General features: G+C 40.7%; 1 protein-coding gene across 4 annotated transcripts in view; it reads left to right on the top strand.

Annotated features, from left to right (window-relative positions):
- The window catches only part of GAB1 (GRB2 associated binding protein 1), a 116,556-nt gene that overhangs the window by 70,736 nt on the left and 26,210 nt on the right, over positions 1-19,610 (top strand). For 2 of the 4 annotated variants that reach the window (XM_089670501.1, XM_089670503.1), the window contains exons 3-7: positions 2,156-2,372; positions 5,353-5,430; positions 8,266-8,855; positions 12,765-12,850; positions 12,946-13,249. In XM_089670501.1, the coding sequence (XP_089526627.1) occupies positions 2,156-2,372; positions 5,353-5,430; positions 8,266-8,855; positions 12,765-12,850; positions 12,946-13,249 (1,275 nt within the window). The remainder of the gene's footprint in view (positions 1-2,155; positions 2,373-5,352; positions 5,431-8,265; positions 8,856-12,764; positions 12,851-12,945; positions 13,250-19,610) is intronic. The other 2 variants (XM_089670504.1, XM_089670502.1) reach the window with 1 other exon arrangement.

Below are 19,610 nucleotides of genomic sequence, written 5' to 3'. Positions count from 1 at the left end.
ATGTCAGAAATTCATTGCTGTCTTTTGCATTACTAAACCTTGTGTCAAGCAGTCTGATCAACCTTTCTCAGTTTACCGGTGAGCTTCAGATCTCCTGTATGTTAGGCTGGCCATACACTATACAATTTTCTGTCCAATTTCTGCCCAATTTCCTTTAGATTCACTTTCAACTATGTAGTGCAAGAGCCTGCCTAATTGGATACAATTGAAAGTGTTTTACGTTTTTGACCTCATATTATATGGTTTTTGGTAAATCTAAACCAAAAATCTCAAAATTGTATAATGAATGGCCAGCCTTAGGGAGTGCGGGAGGAGTAGCACATTGCTTAGGATTACAATGCAGCAGGTAGCATTGTTGCTCATAACAGGAAGTTAGGAGCTCACTGAATTTTTTTTATCAGAATTATCAAACTGGTATTTTTATGTACAGTGTCGGTAACATTTACAAATGTCTGGTTCTCTTCAATCAATTGATAAACAGACTTTATTTCAGATATAGAAGTGAAGGAAGTCATGCTTTTTGAAAAGCTGATAGCTCTGCAGGAGTAGAAATGATGGCAGCATATGGCCAGTTTTGCCAGGTACTATGCCCAGCACTGTAAAAGACTCTGTGAATGACTCAAAGCTGTCTGAATAGTTTACCTGCCCAGTGTTATACTGGGCAAGGTGAAGTATAAGCAATACAGGTTGATTGCTATTAAAAATACTATACAGCAGCACTGGTTTACTGTATGCTGCTCAGCTGTTTGCCTTAATGAAAAAAAAAATAACTGGGTTTTGTTTCTTGCTAATGAAAAGCATCGGGCTATAATAGATCAAATAAAATAAACGGCTACATATAGCCTCCTATCGTATTACAAAACGTCAGAGCAATAGTTATTATATTATACAGGATTTATGAAGCGCAAACCGTTTGCACAGTGCTTTACAAAATGAAGGTAGACATTACAATTCTGTACAAGAGGAAGCAGAGGGCCCTGCTCATTAGAGCTTACAATCTAATATGGAGGGTTGAGTGATACAAAATAGTAAGTTCACAATATTTCTAATGCTGATCATATAGATTACAATTTCCTTTAAACTGGCCATACACATTACAATCTGATTGTACAATCACATTACAAAACTAATATAAGGGCCTAACTTTACAGTCCATAGTATTCCGTGATATTTGTATCCAATCAGGCAGGTCTTTGGATTGAGATTGTACAATCAAATTGTAAAGTGTATGGTCAGCTTTGGACTTTGCCACTTATGTAGTGTAAGGGTCTGTCAGACTGGATCCATATTGAAAGATTGTGTGTGTGTGTGTGTGTGTGTGTGTGTGTGTGTGTGTGTGTGTGTGTGATAAAAAAATATATTTTTTATATATATATATATTTGAAATGTGATGTTTGCCCATGACATACCTTTTTTGTGTAGGGTGCATTTTTTGGAATGCATTGTCTGCCAGAGTTATGTAGGTGGAAACCAGGAAGGGGATTTCCATCATACTAATGAATCAGGAATGTATGAGAGTTGGTATTTGACCTTTTTATAGAAATTCCTCAGGTTTATTAAACGAAACGGTCATTGAAAATATTGTATTTGTTTTTTTTTTCTTATGTGCAGCATTCAATTATCCCTGCTCTTTATCTCTAGCCAAAACTTATTTTAATTTTGAATATAATAAAGAATGTTTAGAGCCTCTGTCAGGTGTCTCTTCTTTTCTTTTTATATTTTTTCTTTTTTTGTACATTTGACCATACCAGTGCTCAGAAGTGGCAGAGGTGGTGCTCCACAGTACCAGATCTCTAATCCTATGGCATTTCTGTCAATGATATATCTCTGTAAAGGTATATCTCTGCAGCATTGACAAACTTCAATAGCGTTTTTGTTAACACAATAGGTGGCAGAGCGTTGACTTTCACAAGAAAGGTCCTGTAAAAGTTGTTGACTAGAATAAAGTATACAAAATGATTATAATAATCATGCCTTTTACTTTTTCTTCCGAAGTTCCACAGTATTCATAATTCTGGCAAAGAAAAGCATATGCAGGGTGAGAGTTTCAGGAATGCAAACATCCCGTTTATCACTATGCAAGTGAACTGCTGGTCTGGACAGGCCCATCAATGGGAATGTGATGTTTACATTTTCCATTTATTTACCTTTGCAGATGTGAAGCCTCACAGTGTTCCTGTCCCTGCTCCCATGGAGATTCCCATGGCTGCAGGTTCAGAATTCTCAACTTCAGCAGGTTCACACCCTGGTCAGCTCCCACCGCCCTACCAGATGCTCAACGTCCCACCTTTAGAACCTGCCAACAGCCAAGAAGATCCCCAGGACTATCTGCTATTAATTAACTGTCGAAGCAAGAAACCAGAGCCAACAAGGTAAACATAGCAATTTTATAGTGCCGATAAAGGCATTCAGACATGTCGTTTTTAGTAGATTCAGCGATTTATGCCATAGTACCGTAAATGCAACTATGTGTAGGAAAAAAATCATACACTGACACCCATATAGTTTTGTGGTTTTTTTGTTTTTTTTTTAAGTCTTCTGATTTAGCTTGTTTTACAAGGGTGTTAACTTGTAGAGAAGTAGACAATTGTAACAGAGAGGGCACCTACATATAGTTAGCAGTTGCTGGTCACATTCAGCTGGATTTGTTTTGTAGTGTTGTAGATCAGGAGTATTGATTTAAAATTCACCAAGGTCCGGACAGTAAAATATGCATGCATCGGAGGTTCGAATCTCATGTAGGCCCCTGTAGTGCATTTTCATGTGCATCAAACCACATGCTGCTGTGGTGCAGTTTTGAAAAAAAAAAAAAGTGGGGGTGGGGGGCTGCTTCTTCAGGTTTTTTAGCAGGTAGTGCTGACCTACCCACAATGTGTGCACCATAAGAACAGGTCCAGATCTGTGCATTAGTGTCCTCAATCCCCACTGCACATCACAGTCCCCTCCTCATTCACAGCAAGATCCCTCTTGATTAGTGTCCTCAGCTCCCCCTTTACATCACCCCCCTCCACCCCTTTCACAGTAGTGTTCTCACACTTCCTTGAGCTCAAACACCCCCCCCCCCAACAGTACTGTCCTCTGCCCCCTTCACTGAAGAGTACTCTGCCCTTTTTACATCATCCCCCCCATGTTTCTGTCCTCAGCCCCCCCCCCCCCCCCCAGTGTTACTGTCCTCAGCTCCCCACATTACAGTTCTCAGCCCCCTCTCACTTTAATGTCATCAGCCCCCACACACCACAGTCCTTAGCGCCCCCCCCCCTCCCCCACATTACTGTCCTCAGGCCCCCTCCCCCTTAGCCCCCACTGTCCTATCCTACACAGACTGTGATTGCTAGGACTGCCCTTTATCCTAGCAAGCAGTCACCTGCTTGTTAACCACGGGCAGCTCCCAACTTCCATCCAGAACTGTCCTGCCTCCTGCTGTCAGCTCTTTGAGAATGACCATGAGACAGCTGGGGGAAGAAAAGGTTCCTAAATGTCAGGACTGCATGAGTCCAGATGGGACAGTGACTCAGTCCGCATCCAGACCCCGGTCCGCCATTTAGTGATGCCTGTTGTAGATGTTTGCTGCTTAACCACTAAGTGGACGAAGTGGCTTCTCCAGTTGAAATGCTGGGGTATACTACTGGGATGAGCAGCATGTCTTTATAGAACAAGTCCATTTAAAAAGAACCAGATACGAGAATCTTTACAGACACACCTGCATAATACCTAATACGAGTTTTCCTAAGTGTAAACCTGGGAAACGCCTCAATCTCTGACTTTTTTTTTTTTTTTAAACTGGTTGTTTATACTTAATGGGCATCCCAGTGCTAGTTTTATCCAGGGGGAACAACCGGCATTATTCAGCAAATTCCAGGGCAGTTGATTACACCTATCTATATCAGCACTTCCTGGTAGTAATGGAGCTTGCCCGTCTCCTCCCAATGCCTGGACATTCTATATGCCCATGATGCAACCAGTTATATTTTGGCCCAATGGAATGTGCAGGAGGGAATGGGAAAGTTTGATTACTACCTCGAAGTGTCTAAAGTGAGCTGCTCTCTGCAGGCAAAGCTCAAAGTGGTTGTAAAGGCTCAAGGTTTTTTACCTTCATGCACTCTATGCTTGAAGGTGGAAAAAAAACCTGTGTGCACCACTGCCCCCAACCCCCCAATACTTACCTGAGCCCCATCGTGATCCAATAATGTGCACAACAGCCTCAGCTGTCCCGGGTCTCTGCCTCCTCATTGGCTGAGACAGCAAGAGGGAGACATTGGCTCCCTCTGTTGTCCATCACAGCCAGTCAGCCAATGAGGAGAGGGGCAGGGCCAAGCCATGGCTCCGTGTGTGAATTATTATTATTATTATACAGGATTCCTAGATTTTAAGCTCAAAAGAGCAGGGCCCTCGAACCCCTCGTGTACTGTATTGTCATGTTCTGTCCCCCACTATAATGTACAGCGCTGAGCACACCTTTTGGAGCTGTATAAATACTGTATAATAATAATATAGCGCCAACAGTTTGCGCAGCACTTTACGATATAAGGGAGACCGTACAATTACAATACATTTCAGTACAGAAGGAATAGGAGGACCCTGCTCGTGGAGCTTACAATCTAAAGGGACACATGGAGCAGCGGCTTGGGAAAATGCCTGCTTGGGTGCCCCCATAGCAAGCTGCTTGCTATGGGGGCACCCGACAAAAAGGAGGTACCAGGAGCGACATCAGGGGACCCAAGAAGAGGAGGATCCAGGCTGCTTTGTGCAAAACCATTGTACACAGCAGGGAAGTATGGACATGTTTTGTTATTTTACCCTTCTTTTTTTTTTTTCCAACTTTATAAGAAGTGTACAATGTGACATTCCATTCCCATCACTGCACAGAAGCTTAGTGCGCTACACATCTCTGCAATGACATGCGAGACTGAGCAGAGTGTGTTGCAATGTGAACTTGACGCACATAATTTTGTTTTCTGTGTGTCATTGCAGTTACCTGCGTTTTTCCATGTGGAAAAACCGTTAAAATGCACCTAGTGTGAATGGGCCCTAAAGCATAGAGGGATTAGTGAAACCTGCTGGTAAGCGCAGCAATTTCTTTTTCTCACCCTACAGGTATTGTGTGATCAAATGGTGACAGAAAAAAAGGCAGTATTTATAATTACTACTCTTCTGGCATAGATTGGAAAATCTAGATCCAGGGATTTTCAGAATAAAAGGGGCATTTCAATAACAGTTCATTGTATAGTCATAGCCAATAAATACACATACTATGTATCATGCTGGTAGGAGCTATGATATCAAAATGTTTCCTCAAGTTATGATATTCATGTTGGATTCTTCATTCCTGTGTAAATTCTGTTGATAAATCAGGCAATGCTCATCATCTGTCACATCAGAAGAGGATTATCTACTGCTAGAAGATTTTGAAAGCAAAAAGATCTCTTGGCAGTGAGTTTGAGGTTACTGCAATGGGAATTGCACCTTGCATGTGTGTTTTTGTATCACTGCATTTTATACTGTGGTTTGGAAATGGCTTGTATTAATGAATTTTAATATGAATTGCACCAACCATTTTTGTCAGTTATTCATCATTTTTTAGAACCTTTTTTTTTTTTTCTAACCAAGCATGTTTTTGCAAAGAAATGTCTTAAAAATCTAGAATTAGGTTTTTGTTTTTAGTGCACTTTCATTGAGAAGGCATCAAATCAATAGCCATCACAATATAGCATTGCAAATTGCTATGTCCTCTACGTGTGTCAACGTCCATGGACATGCATTGTGATGCCAGTTCATTGATTTCATGTATTTTCATTGATTTCACACAATTTCATGCTTTTCTAATGATTACAATAAAAACTTGTTGGAAGCAAGCCTAAAAAAATATAAAATATAATTTTAATATCCAACTTTAAATAATGAAAAGCCCAACTCTGGTGCCCTACTGTTTTGTGTTCCTTTTTATTTTTATTTTCTGAAGTCTTCAAGCTGGTTACATGATTCAGCTGGGTCCTATTTGCCTCCACAGGCTGGCTAGTCCTGAAAGAAGTAGAGAGCAGTGCTGATGTGGAAACATCTGCACCGCTTTTAGCAGTGATTGCAGTGCACTTTGGTGATACCCCCTCATCTGATTACCCTGTCCTTAGTCTTAGTGGTGAATGGCACCCAGTATTGGTTAAACTAGAAGATTGAGGACATCTTGTGGTGGAGAAGCGTGAATATTGTAGGCTGTGTTTTTGTTTTTCTTCTTCTTAATTTTTCTTCAAATGGGAAGCTTTCTATTTTTTTTTTTTTTTTTTTTTTTTTAAGTAAAATTTTTACGTTATTGATAGCTTCCTATAACATAACTTACCGTATTTTCCGGCGTATAAGACGACCCCCTACTTTTCCTGTTTAAAATGTAGTGTTTGGGCTATACTCTCCGTATAAGACTACCCCTCTTCCAGTGCACACCAGTGGGAAGAATCGTGCCCCATCATTGGTGTCAGAGGGAAGAATAGTGCCCCATCATTGGTATTAGTGGGAGGAATAGTGCCCCATCATTGGTGTCAGTGGAAGGAATAGTGTCCCATCATTGGTGTCAGTGGGAGGAATAGTGCCCCATCATTGGTGTCAGTGGGAGGAATAGTGCCCCATCATTGGTGTCAGTGGGAGGAATAGTGCCCCATCATTGGTGTCAGTGGGAGGAATAGTGCCCCATCATTGGTGTCAGTGGGAGGAATAGTGCCCCATCATTGGTGTCAGTGGGAGGAATAGTGCCCCATCATTGGTGTCAGTGGGAGGAATAGTGCCCCATCGTTGGTGTCAGTGGGAGGAATAGTGCCCCATCATTGGTGTCAGTGGCAGGAATAGTGCCCCATCATTGGTGTCAGTGGCAGGAATAGTGCCCCATCATTGGTGTCAGTGGCAGGAATAGTGCCCCATCATTGGTATCAGTGGCAGGAATAGTCCCCCATCGTTGGTGTCAGTGGGAGGAATAGTATCCCATCGTTGGTGTCAGTGGGGGGGGGGGGGGAATAGTATCCCATCGTTGGTGTCAGTGGGGGGGGGGGGGGGGAAATAGTATCCCATCATTGGTGTCAGTGGGGGGTGGAATAGTGCCCCATCATTGGTGTCAGTGGGGGGGGGAGGAATAGTGCCCCATCGCTGGTGTCAGTGGGAGGAATAATGCCCCATCGCTGGTGTCAGTGGGAGGAATAATGCCCCATCGCTGGTGTCAGTGGGAGGAATAATGCCCCATCATTGGTATCAGTGACACCAACGATGGGGCACTATTCCTCCCACTGACACTTGCTGACCCCTGTTCCAGTACGGTGCTGCTGCAGCCAGCAGATGTGGTTGCAGCAGCACCTAAGCACGGCACACTTACCTGCATCTCCACTTGATTTTCGCGGGGCCGCTCAGCTCTGCCTCCTCGCCGGTGATTGGCTACCTGTGTGCCTTTCCTGAACTACAGTTCTGGCGGCCAATCACCGGTGAGGATGCGGAGCCGAGCAGCCACGCGAACATCCAGTGGACAAACCGAAGGAAGGAGCAGCCGCGCTTCCTGGACTGGATCGTCGTGGGACCGGAGCCAGGTAAGAGACAGCAGCCCCTGCCCACCCCTGTACTTAGTGTCCCTTCTGTTGGAAGGGGGGGGCGGCGGCGGCACTGTGCCGCCCCCCTAAAAAGTGTCAGCATGCCGTTACCGGCGTATAAGACGACCCCCGACTTTTGAGAAGATTTTCAAGGGGTAAAAAGTCGTCTTATACGCCGGAAAATACGGTACTTTATATGACAGACCATCTTTATTTTATACTTACCATTTTATTTCAACACATGACTATCAGTTGACATTATCTCTTATACCACAGCCTGTGTTTTTAAAAGCACACTATAAAAAAAATTGCTCTTATTCTATGCTGTAATCATTTTTTTTTTCTTTTTACTAATATGTAGTTCATTATCTAAATGAATTTCTAACACATTCCCCCAAAACATTTTTCTCCTGTGCTATTCTCATACAAGAAAGGAAGAGGGGATTATTGTGCATTTCTCTTCTGTTTGGTTAAATGCCTAGTATTTAAAGGAGATGGTCAGTGGCATTTAAATAATGGGACAGAACTTTGTTCTTAAGTAGCACATTCGGAAAATGTTTGTCTCTAATATATTTGCTTGTCAATTGAGCTTTTGAATAACAAATGTTTTTTGTTTTTATTTTGTTTTAATAAGTTTTTATTTATATTTCCCTGGTATCAAATACTGGATTTGGTATCCTCTAAGTATGTAATGCTTTCTTGATTTCAGGTCTCATGCAGATTCGGCAAAGTCTTTACCATCTGAAACGGACTGTAATGACAATGTTGCCACTCATAAGAGTTCTTCCTCCCACAAGCATGCCTTAAATGGATATTACCAACAATCAAGTGTTTATGACTCTCCATCCCGTGCTGGCTCCTCTTCAGAGTCTAGTTTTTACAACCTCCCCAGAAGCTATTCACAAGATATTTTGCCAAAAGCGGTGTCTCCGTCTGCTACGGACATGGATGCAGATCAGAGTGTTTTCAATATGTCTGGAGCCTCCTTATTAGAATCACAACTGAGGCATATTACTGTAAGCTATGACATTCCTCCTAGTTCGGGAAGCAGTTATCAGATACCTAGGACTGTGCATGAAAATTCCTTGGCGCAATCTACTTCAAAATTAGAGACAATTACAGATGTTCCTCCTCCTAGACCACCAAAGCCCCATTACTCCTCAGAGCGTTCCCCTGCAGAACACAGCCTAACCCGCACTGCCTCAGAGACTGACAGCAACTACAGTGTTCCCACAGGTGGAATTGCATCATCGCGTAGTAATACAATTTCTAGCTTAGAGCTAACCAAATACAGGAAAGGTAAAGATGACTTTTGGTTTTATCTCAGTTTTGTTTTCTGTTAAGGGAATCACTGTTGCATAGGATTATTATGCACATGTATGAAGTATATGGATTTTTTTATTTTTTGGTTGAATGTTGAGGTTGGAAGTTTGCAAATCATCAGTAACAATATATATATTTAATATTTAAAAAAAAAAAAAAAAAGCAGCATTAAAGAGTGTGGGAATAGATTTCTAAACTAATGATGTATTTAGGTGAGATAGTGACTTCTACCAGTGTCAGGGGTTGATCACTTGCAGCATTCTTTGATAGAAGTAAGGCTTTGCTGGCTTGGGTCTGTTGGTTGGCTCTGCATGTGCAAATTTTTTCTAAAAGGAACCATTCTCTGTAAACTTTAGAGATGGTTGTATGTGAAAATCCCAGTAGATCAGCAGCTTCTGAAATACTCAGACTAGCCCATCTGGTACCAACAACCGTATACACATATCGTTGTGCAGTACTTGTCATATAGCGAAAAATCTGTAAACCGAAACGCCGTTTCCCCATAGGAATGCATTGAAAACCAATTAATCCATTCCGGAGTTCAGAAAAATAGTAAACACTACCAAAATTCAGCATGAGTCAAGCCATGCGGTATTTTAGTAGTAACAACAATGTGTTAATGTTTCAGCTGTCAGCGGGGTTCCCTATTGACAGCTAAATGTAAAAGAATTGCCGGCAATTTAAAAAATAATTTAAACGGTATGGGGTCCCCCCTCCCATCCATAACAAGCCCTTCGGGTCTGATATGGATTTTGAGGGGAACTCCCACGGGGGAGCGACCAAGCACCCCTCCTCCTGAACCATACCAGGCCACATGCTCTCACCTTGAACCTAGTTGATGGGGACAAGGGCCTCTTATCCACAACCCTGGCCAGTGGTTGTGGGGGTGTGCGGGCAGGGGGCTTATCAAAATCTGGAAGCCCAGATATCGACCCAAACACCCCCCCCCCCCATGTGAATGAGTATGTGGGGTACCAGCCTTCTGCCTGCTCTGGTGGTTTGACAGTTCTTAAATAAGTAAGGGGCAGGACCACCCGGGACATCACCTGAGTGACCCCGCCCAATGTGACATCATTGATGGCACATGGGGTGGGGGTCATGTGTGATGTCCCCCCTGCCCCAAAGGACCCCCCCCCCATGTTGATGGCATGTGGCCTGGTATGCTCGGCTAAGGGTCTGGTATGCATTTTGGGGGGGGACCCCCATGCAATTTTGTTTTTAATTTTGGCGTGGGAGCTCCCCTCAAAATCCATACCAGATCCGAAGGGCTTGGTATGGATGGGACGGGGGACCCCACGCCGTTTTTTTTATTTATTATGGTGCCGGTTGTAAATGTAAATTTTTTTTTTTATTTTTTTTTTTTTTTTTTTATTTTTTTTTTTTTTTTAGTTTATTTTCCGGAGTTAAGAGAAACAATGTTTCCTTTTTAGTTAGTGAAGAAAAAAAAAAAAAGCCGGCAATTGCATTTAAAAATCAGCACTGATATACACTTCATATTGCGAATCGTAAACTGAAAAATCGTAAACCGAGGCATTATTTTTAATGGATTTTCATTCGTAAACCTATTAGGTATACCTGTTCAATTGCTTGGTAACTCAAATTGCTAATCAGCCAATCGCATGCCAGCAACTGGATGCATTTAGGCATCTTTAGGTGAAGAAGACTTGCTGAAGTTCAAACTGAGCATCAGAATGGTGAAGAAAGGGAAATTAGGCAACTTTGAACGTAGCATGGTTGTTGGTGCCAGATGGGCTAGTCTGAATATTTCAAAAACTGCTGGTCTACTGGGATTTTCATGTACAACCATCTCTAGGGTTTCCAGAGCATGGTTCGAAAAAGAGAATATCCACTGAGTGGCAGTTGTGTGGACAAAAAACCCTTGTTGATGTCAGAGGAAAATGGGCAGGCTGGGTGCTGCAACATTCAGATGGTAGGGCCAAAATTTGGCTTAAACAACATGAAATCGTGGGTACATCCTGCCTTGTATCAACAGTTGGTGGTGGTGTAATGGTGTAGGGGATATTTTCGTGGCACTAGCAAGGAGTACTTTAATAATAATAAAGTAGCCGGTGAGTGTATATAGTATTATTATTATTATAGAATTGTTTTTAAATGTAGTGGGTGGTGACTGCCACTATCTCCTTATTGGTTTAGAAATATATAGGGATTGTATCACACAGATTAATAATTAGAGATTTAGCTCACACCAAACTCCAAAAGTGCCTGCATGTTGGGCACACTTCTTCTATTGGCTGTCCATTGATTGGGTCTTCCCGGGGTCCATTCAGCAAAAGGAGAGGACTAGAAACTGAATGGCACATCAGATTTTTCTATATCACTGTCACTTTTTAAAAGATGACTGGAAACTGGTTGAATGTAAAAGTAATTGTGTCACAATACTGAAGGGAGGGACACACTTATAAAGCTTGCCATAGACCTAGAGTCTCTAAAGAAAATGGTTATCAGCTAGATGTTATGGAGATTGTTAAAGTCTGTGAGATTTCTGTATTTGTTGCTGTGTCTGGTTGAAGCTTACCAGTAATGTTTGTTTATACACTTTAGAACAGACCTATTCAGTTCTCTTAGTTTGACCTATGCACTGACCTGTTAAATGGTGGGGTTGGCCGTAGTTTGGTGGTGTGAGACTTCACTCTAAGCCAGCCAGAAATTGGGTCACGATTTATGCTATAGGTTTGGATCCAGAATCACAGACAAATTGAGGAGGAATAACGAGTATGTTTGCTGACATCTATAATCACCTGACCACTTCACTTTGAAAGGAACCTGTTTCCTGTATGGATAGACATATCGGGCTTCCATTGCTCTCCTTTTTTTTTAACCTGTTGCCTTTTGACGCTGTTCTGATTCTGCCACCATCCAGTGACTTGCCTATAAGCAAGCACAGAGGGGAACTGATCATTTTCAGTTTTGAGAACTGGTTGCATGCTTGATCCAGGTCAGTAAATTACTAGTTACTGAATGTGGTATTAATGATCCCCAGGCCTGCACCCAAAGATAATTCAATTAATGGTAGATGAGATTTTAAACAGGTTTTATATCTCTTTGGGACCTCTCACTCTGCAATATCCCCAATTGAAAACCATTAAAAATACAAAGAGGTGCAGGAACACACAAAGGCGAGGCGGAGAACCCAGAACACCTAGGTGAACATTTATTGGTTCTGAAGTATCCCATACCTAAGGGGTTCATTTTGCCCTTCTGGCTACACATATAACTAAACTAAATCATCTTTGGGTGGACTGAAAGCTGATCTTGGCCAATATAATTCTTATGAAGATTAAAGAAAAATGAAAAAGTAAATAACCTAAAACAATCACGATGCTTACTCTTTAGGCTCAGTGCACACTGCCACAACTTGGAATCTGCCTTGTGAGACGCATGACACGTGAGATTCCATGTTAGTCAATGAGAACTGTCTTAATAAGTACTACTGAAGTCTTTAGCAAAGGTTCCTGTACTGCTTCAAGCGGACGTCTATCCGACTTGTCCATAGACTTCAATGGAAGTCGCCTCCAAGTCCGATCCTCATCTGTATTGATGTTATTTGGATCCGACATTACAGAAAGATTACCCAGGCAAAGTTGCATGGCATGAAAGTCACGCATTAAGTCGCATCAAAGTCTTACTCGAGTCGCCAGCAAATCGCCAGGAAGTCTCCTGGCAAAGTCGCACAACTTTCAGGTCACAGTAGTGTGACCCAAGCCTTACTGGTGATTTGTGGCTGTTAAACCTAATTATAGTAAATATTGAATGGCACACATGATTACAACACAATACTGTCTTAGCCATGTTATCTTAGAAGATCTATTCTGATTCCATTTTCTCAAATGTTTGTAATTTTGTCACTAATATTTGTCTTTGTAGAAATGAGTTCTCAAGATTTCTACGATGTCCCTCGTCCCTTTACAAGTGATAGATCTAGTTCTCTTGAGGCCTTTCATAGTCATTTTGTAAGTTTTTAAGCGGTTTTATTCCATGGACATTTATTTATGCGTTATTCAAATCCATGCTTATGTAGCAATTGGATGCAATTTTTTTCTTGCAGAAAAACAGAAGCATGTTAACAGTAGGGAGTTTTTCAACTGAGGAATTAGATGAAAACTACGTCCCAATGAACCCAAATTCACCTCCTCGACAGCATTCTAACAGCTGTACGGAACCCATCCAAGAAACCAATTATGTACCTATGACTCCAGGCACGTTTGACTTTTCTTCGTTTGGAATGCAAGTTCCACCTCCAGCACATATGGGCTTCAGATCCAGTCCACAAACTCCACCAAGGAGATCCGTTCCCTCTACAGACTGTGAGCCTCCACCTGTTGACAGGAATCTCAAGCCAGACAGAAAAGGTAGGCTGAGCTTTCAGAGAACACTTTTCCTTACTCTTTCCTCTATTCAGCAAGGCTACCAACTGCTGCTAAGTCTAACTTGCTTTCTATAAAGCTTAACTTTGGTGATGTTCTGGCTTGGGATGAGGTCATTTACTATAAACTAAACCAAATATTAATAGCACTTGAAAACTGTAAATGGATGGGTCAGCAGTTAACTATACCTCAAATTTCTATCAAGATGTTAATATTTGGCAATTTTACATAAGCGCATATCTTTGAAACTTTTATCCAAACATAGTTCTACCAACGAAGGGTACACTAATATTTCAGCTCTTTGTATTTGCATAATGGATGCATGAAAAATAAGAGAAATTTATATTAAAATGTGTTTTGCCTCGGTAATGTTATTTTCTTCCATTGCGTAAAGTTGCACTGATTGGAGAGTGTTGGCGATGGGAAGGAGAAGGCCTAGAGGGAAAAGATTCTCCCGTTGCCATGTACTTTTTATGAGCAGTATGTATTGCCTAATCATCTAAACTTAAGAGAGCATCAAGCAAAAGATACAGTTCATATATAAGAATTTAATAAACACATTTTTGACTAATTTTTAAGTCTGTAATTTTCATTTGAATAATACCTGCTGATCTTCCCTAATTCAGGTGCTTCCTTTTATTGTGTGATAACGGTCCATCCCGTTTTTTGTGGTGTGTTTTTTTTTCTTTCTTTTTTTTTTCCACCATCAGGGAACCTGCCCTGAAAAATAATAAAATTATTTTCTGGTCACATCTGGAACTTAATCCCAAATTAGAGATCTTGGGGAATGTAGGAAGCTGGTGGAGGATTATCTATGCCCACCTAGGACTGAAAAATCCGTTACAAGTAGACTTTGCTTTTGATGTAGTACAGTCAGTCTTTACATAGATCTTACAGAAGGTATTAAATCTTTTGTGGATGTTTTAAAACCAAAGATGCTCCCTATCATATGCCGTACATCCCATCATTTTAGACGTGAGTAGTGCATCCACGACTAGAAGCAGAGCCGATTTCTGAAGTGTGCCTTTTACCTATTTTGGTAAATCCAACAAATGTAAATGAAATCGGATGGCTTCATTATAAGCTTCATACAACTTGAAGTGGGATAACTGCAAGTCTGTTGATTTTATACTGCTATGAATGAAAAAAATGTTTTAAATAGAGTTAAGTGTGTGTGACAAAAAAAATTCTTCCTTATTACACCAAGCATCCCTGCATGGATGCACCCAGTCATTGACTGGTTGCATTAGTTTTTTTTTTAAGCTTTTTTTTTTTTTTCTACCTAATGGATCTATCCGGTAAGGCAGGGTTGAAACCTTACATTGGTTAATTTTTATTTTTTTTATGTAAAACCTTCATTCCATTTATGTAAAACCATTTCTGTAACTGCTTTAAATTGTCATTATACCCACATAATTAGGAACTATGAATAAATGCGGAATTACATGCTGTCTATACTCCTTGTTCACTATGGAATTCATTTTCTGTATACTGCAAAAAAACCTGGTTGATCATGCTGTTCTTCCCCCCCCTCCTGTCCATGTCCCCAGTGCAGATAGGGATTTTGCAGAGCAGTGTTGGCAGCTAATGCTCATGCTCAATTTTCAGGGTATTTCTACGCTGAGCATTTCCTCCCTGTCACATCTGAGCATACCATGTGACTATAGAGTCACACATGTGGGTGTATACACAGTGGTAAAGGACAGCCCACTCCCTCCCTGCCCACTAACCAGCTAAATATGGTGGGAGTGGGATATTGCATCATGATTGACAGAGGCTTCACCTCCCTGATCGAAGACAGACTGGAGGTGCGTGACATAGACTGTGACTGTCAGAAATCCACCCATACCATGTTATTGGTAAAAAAAAAATAAAGATTTGATTTCAAATATTTGTATGACAATTTAGAACCATTTTAATACTATGCGTACTCTGAAATCTCAAAGGTTTTTTTTTTTTTTTTTTTTATCTTGAACACGTGTCCAGCAACAGTGGACTAGAAGCTCCTCCTGCCACTGTTTCCCTGCAGACAGGCTGGGAAAGACCTGGGTCATGTGACAGCTGTATATCAAATAATTACAGTGCCATCATCCACACACAGAAAGAGAGGATAATGTAAATTAAACTGTGTTTAATATCACTTTAAGAATGTTAGCTGAAGTGTAAAAGAGTGTAATATTAGCTCATACAAAGATATAGCAGCATAGTATTCATGTGATATTGTTTTAGACCTGCAACTATGAGGAGACTGTAATTTTTCTATGTTCAAATACGTCTCCCACCAAGGTTACTGTAGCCTGAAGGGAATACGCTGGTTTTTTTTCTATTACTTATGAAGTCTTCTCAAGCTCTTTGAGAATTCCAGGAATTTTATTTGCCAGCTTTGCAGAAAGAGAATTTTATTATCCTGTAGATATTACTACCTGAAGTAATTCTCTTATCTGGGACTATCAAAATATATAGGGTGGCATCCTCTATGGAGGTCGCGTTAATCTCCCAACGTTGTACAATCTGAAAACCCACTGATTGTGTACTTCTCTGAAGGGGTTATTAAAAAAAAAATCAAAGTATTTAACAAACATATGTCCTTGTGGACTTTGACATGGACGGCAGGCTCTGAAAAGCAATCTGTGGTGGATTGCTTTTCAGTACAATGTTTAGAACCGGTTTACAGTTGGACAGGAGGTGATACTTTCACCTCCTAACTGTCTTTCACACCCAAGGATTATTTCACATTGAAATACTGCGCCACAACCACCAAAACACGTGGTGCGTGGTTGCAACATGCTCCTATTGCCATTTAATGGCTGCATTTGGCCATCTACTCAACACGACATGCAGATTTAAAACTAACGCACCTCAAAGTGATACAAAGATGTTACTCTGCACTGCCTCATTTGGCAGCCAGGTAAACAATAGAACAATTTTTCATTATCCAGTCTGGTTCTCTTCCTAAAGAAATGACAGAATTTACTCATTTGTGAAGCATTTTATTTCACATAATGGTATAGTTACTGCACAGATGTAGATTTTGAAGTAGAACTCCAAGCAAAAAAAATGAAGAAGCTACTGCTTCATTCACAATTGACAGGCTGGTGGAGGAGAGGTGACTAAGGAAGCAGAACCTAGGAAGCCATCTTTCCCATAATAATTGAAAGCTGTACTGTCTACTATAATTTCTAGGGGGAGGGCGATAGTCTGTGCAATAGAAGTTATTTGCATCCAAAAAGGTAGACCGAGACAAACTATATATGGGGAGAGCAAGGATACTTTTATTTTTACCTAAAATTCTGCTTTAACAGTCTAATGAATGCTGTGATGCTTTGGCTTTAGTCTGGTCATTTTGTGGTGACTACATGACATACATGATTAAATACATACGTATTGTGTTCCACTTGTGCAACTGCTAGTATTTTCTGTTTGAGACCTAAAACTGTATACTATTCATAGCAACCATTGCTGAAGAATAGTATTGGTAACTTGTGGTACTGAAGGAACAACATAGATAAAAGATATTTATCATCTTCCAGAACAGTACTACATCTCAGAGATAGCACTGCCCTTCAACCCCCAGAACATGTTAAAGGACAAGTTCACCTTTATACAATAAATAATACATTTTGTTTTTTTGAAGGTAAAAAAAATTGTGCATTTATTATTTTTTGTTGCACAAGCCTGTAAACCATTTCACGAGCGATCAGTAGATCGCTGTTTCAATGCAGGTCTTCTACAGATCTGTCAGTATATATGTTTACCCGTACAGGATGTACGCCGTGCACCACAGCACTGTGGTAGTTCATTGAGAACTACAAGCAGGCAACTGCTAAGGCTGTCAGGACTTGTAGTTTTTCATTCACAGAACACAGTGAATGAGTGACGCAGCTGGGTGGGCAGAGCCCCACACAGCCACGTTTTTTAAAAATTTGACAGCGAGGGAGGAGAAGATCCCCCGCTAGCTGTCAAGGTGGGGGATAGGAGGTCAATCTGATCATTACATATTACACCGTGAATATGGGTGTAGCATATGACATGTTATGAAAGGTGAACTTATCCTTTTAAAAGATTTCATCAGTTCAGTCTCATTCCAGTCTCAGTCATGTTTGCTGCTTTCCAGCATGCATTGTAAGCCTTTCTACTTGCCAGGGGTGACCTACAACAGTGTGCCAGTGTATTCTCAGACCTAGGGCTAGTGGAATGGGAGAGAATCCCTCAAATCATGTCTGCCATTTTCTTTGATTCTGACCTTTACAGACCCGCAGGTATGCTGGTGCTGCTTCCTGAGCAGCCAACACTTAAGGGTTCATTCTCTCAAAGAAATATATTCCTTGGCACCTTGGAGGGCAGCAGAGTGTTTTGTTTATGGAGAGGGGTAGTTGTAGAATAGAGCAGTAGCCATTTTTGGAGGCATGGGGTGGTGTTATATGCCAGAGTTTTTTATATTTTCACTTTTTCTACTAGATGAGTGTAATAAAAAAAAAAAAAAAGCTGCTTATCAAACAATCCTCACATTATACCTTTTCAATTCTTCCAAAGTCTCTATCTTTTGTGCTATGTCTTTAGTATAGTTTTGGTCCCATATGTGACATAAAAGTATAGTGACACAGCAGAGGTGCTTGGCATAGGTATCTTTTCTAAGTGCTTTCACATGTACTGTGTGATATTCTTTACCTCATATTGTATATCAAGTAGCACAGTTCTGTTAAGTTGAGCATCTGAGTTTAGGATATTTTTGCCACATAAATTACATTTATCCTATCTTGGTCCCCCCTCATGACCTTCATAGGCACTGGGGTACACATACAGTCATGTGAAAAATTACACCCCACGGAAATGGTTGACTTTTTTAGCTTATTTGAATCAGCAAACCTAATTCTTATTTGAGACTATGCCAGACAAAAGTGATATTATTTAACAAATGACACTTAAAATTGATGTGGTGTATTTATTCTCATCTGAATTCACAGAATTGTAGATTTGTGACGTGTAAAAAGTAAATTTTACCCTCATTTTCAATCCATGAAAAATTTGTATTCCTGATTAAGTGCCAGATTAGTGTTCCAGATTCAAGGATTAGAACCTCTTTAGGGACTATGCAGGTGAAAACTCTTAATTAAACCTCCAATATCTAGGTTCTGATGTCTATTTGCTATTGACGTGTGTGGAGTCATCATGCCAAGCAAAATTCAAAGTTTTCTATGAAAGATTGTTGGTGATGATTAGGAGTCTGACAAGGGGATTTTAAAAGCTTCTCAAATTACGTGAAATCCACTATAAGGCTGCTTTCACACTCATCCATGTTTCGTTTTTTTTTGTTTTTTGTTGCGTTTTAAGAAAAAAAAAAAAAAAATGAACATATGACCAGGTATTCCTATGGAGCTCTTCGCACTGATCCATTGTGGGTTAGGTGCAGGTTTGGTGCGGTAAAAAAGATCACCTCCGTATGGAAAACGTGGCAAAAATGTGAGGCATTTTTGGTGCGGTTTTTGAGTCGCGTGTCATGTTAAAAATGCAACACAAACGCGAAAAACACATGCGTTTTTGCCACGGATCAGTGTGAAAGTAGGCAAAGGCTACTCAGCAAATTCAACCCGTGCTGAACGATGTTCAAAGACGTGTTCAAGAACCCCAAGATTACATTGCAGGAAAACTTTAACAGCTGTTAAAGAATACCATTACAGGAAAACTACAATCTTCCATTAAACAGGCAAAGTTTTCTGGAGCTGTGTGTGTGTTGGCATTCTTATCAGGACTTAAAACATTGCATATTAAGCCCTATTATTATTCAGGATTTATATAGCGCCTACAGTTTTCTGTAGCGCTTTACAAAGTGGGCAAGTAAAATGACAATACAGTTCAATACAGAAGGAATAGGATGGGCCTATTATAAATCTTCTGGGGTGGACTTCTGTGCTCTTGTGATCTGCTTAAGGCTTCACACTGGGCATTTTTAATAACGCTGTTAACGTTAGCTGTGTAAAGTCACGTTAAAAGTTTTATAGCATTTTTGTATTAGCAGCTAGCGTCGTTTTGATGCATTTTTTCACGTTTGCGGTTTTTTTTTTTTTTAGAGGGTTTTTTATTTGTTTTGGTTTTTTTGTCACAAAAATGTCCAAAAACTCTGGTTTGCTGTGATTTGCCACGTTTTTCAGCGTTAGAACGTTTTTACAGCTAAAAAAGCTCCTCTAGAAACTCACTAGTTCTGGGGGGTTTTTTTCCAGCCAAAAAAACATTGATAACAGTCTGTCTACATGGACACATAGGATAACAAGCTGGGTAATTTACTGGCTGTAGAAAAAAACATCAAAAGCCAAAAACGGCAGCTGTAAAACCGTCCAGTGTGCATGAG

This window comes from Staurois parvus, unplaced genomic scaffold, assembly GCF_062004578.1.
Source record: "Staurois parvus isolate SC_StPar_1 unplaced genomic scaffold, SC_StPar_1.0 ptg000090l, whole genome shotgun sequence".
NCBI lineage: Eukaryota > Metazoa > Chordata > Amphibia > Anura > Ranidae > Staurois > Staurois parvus.
Note: the sequence above shows the minus strand (reverse complement) of the source record. Positions and strands in the feature narration are given on the sequence as shown.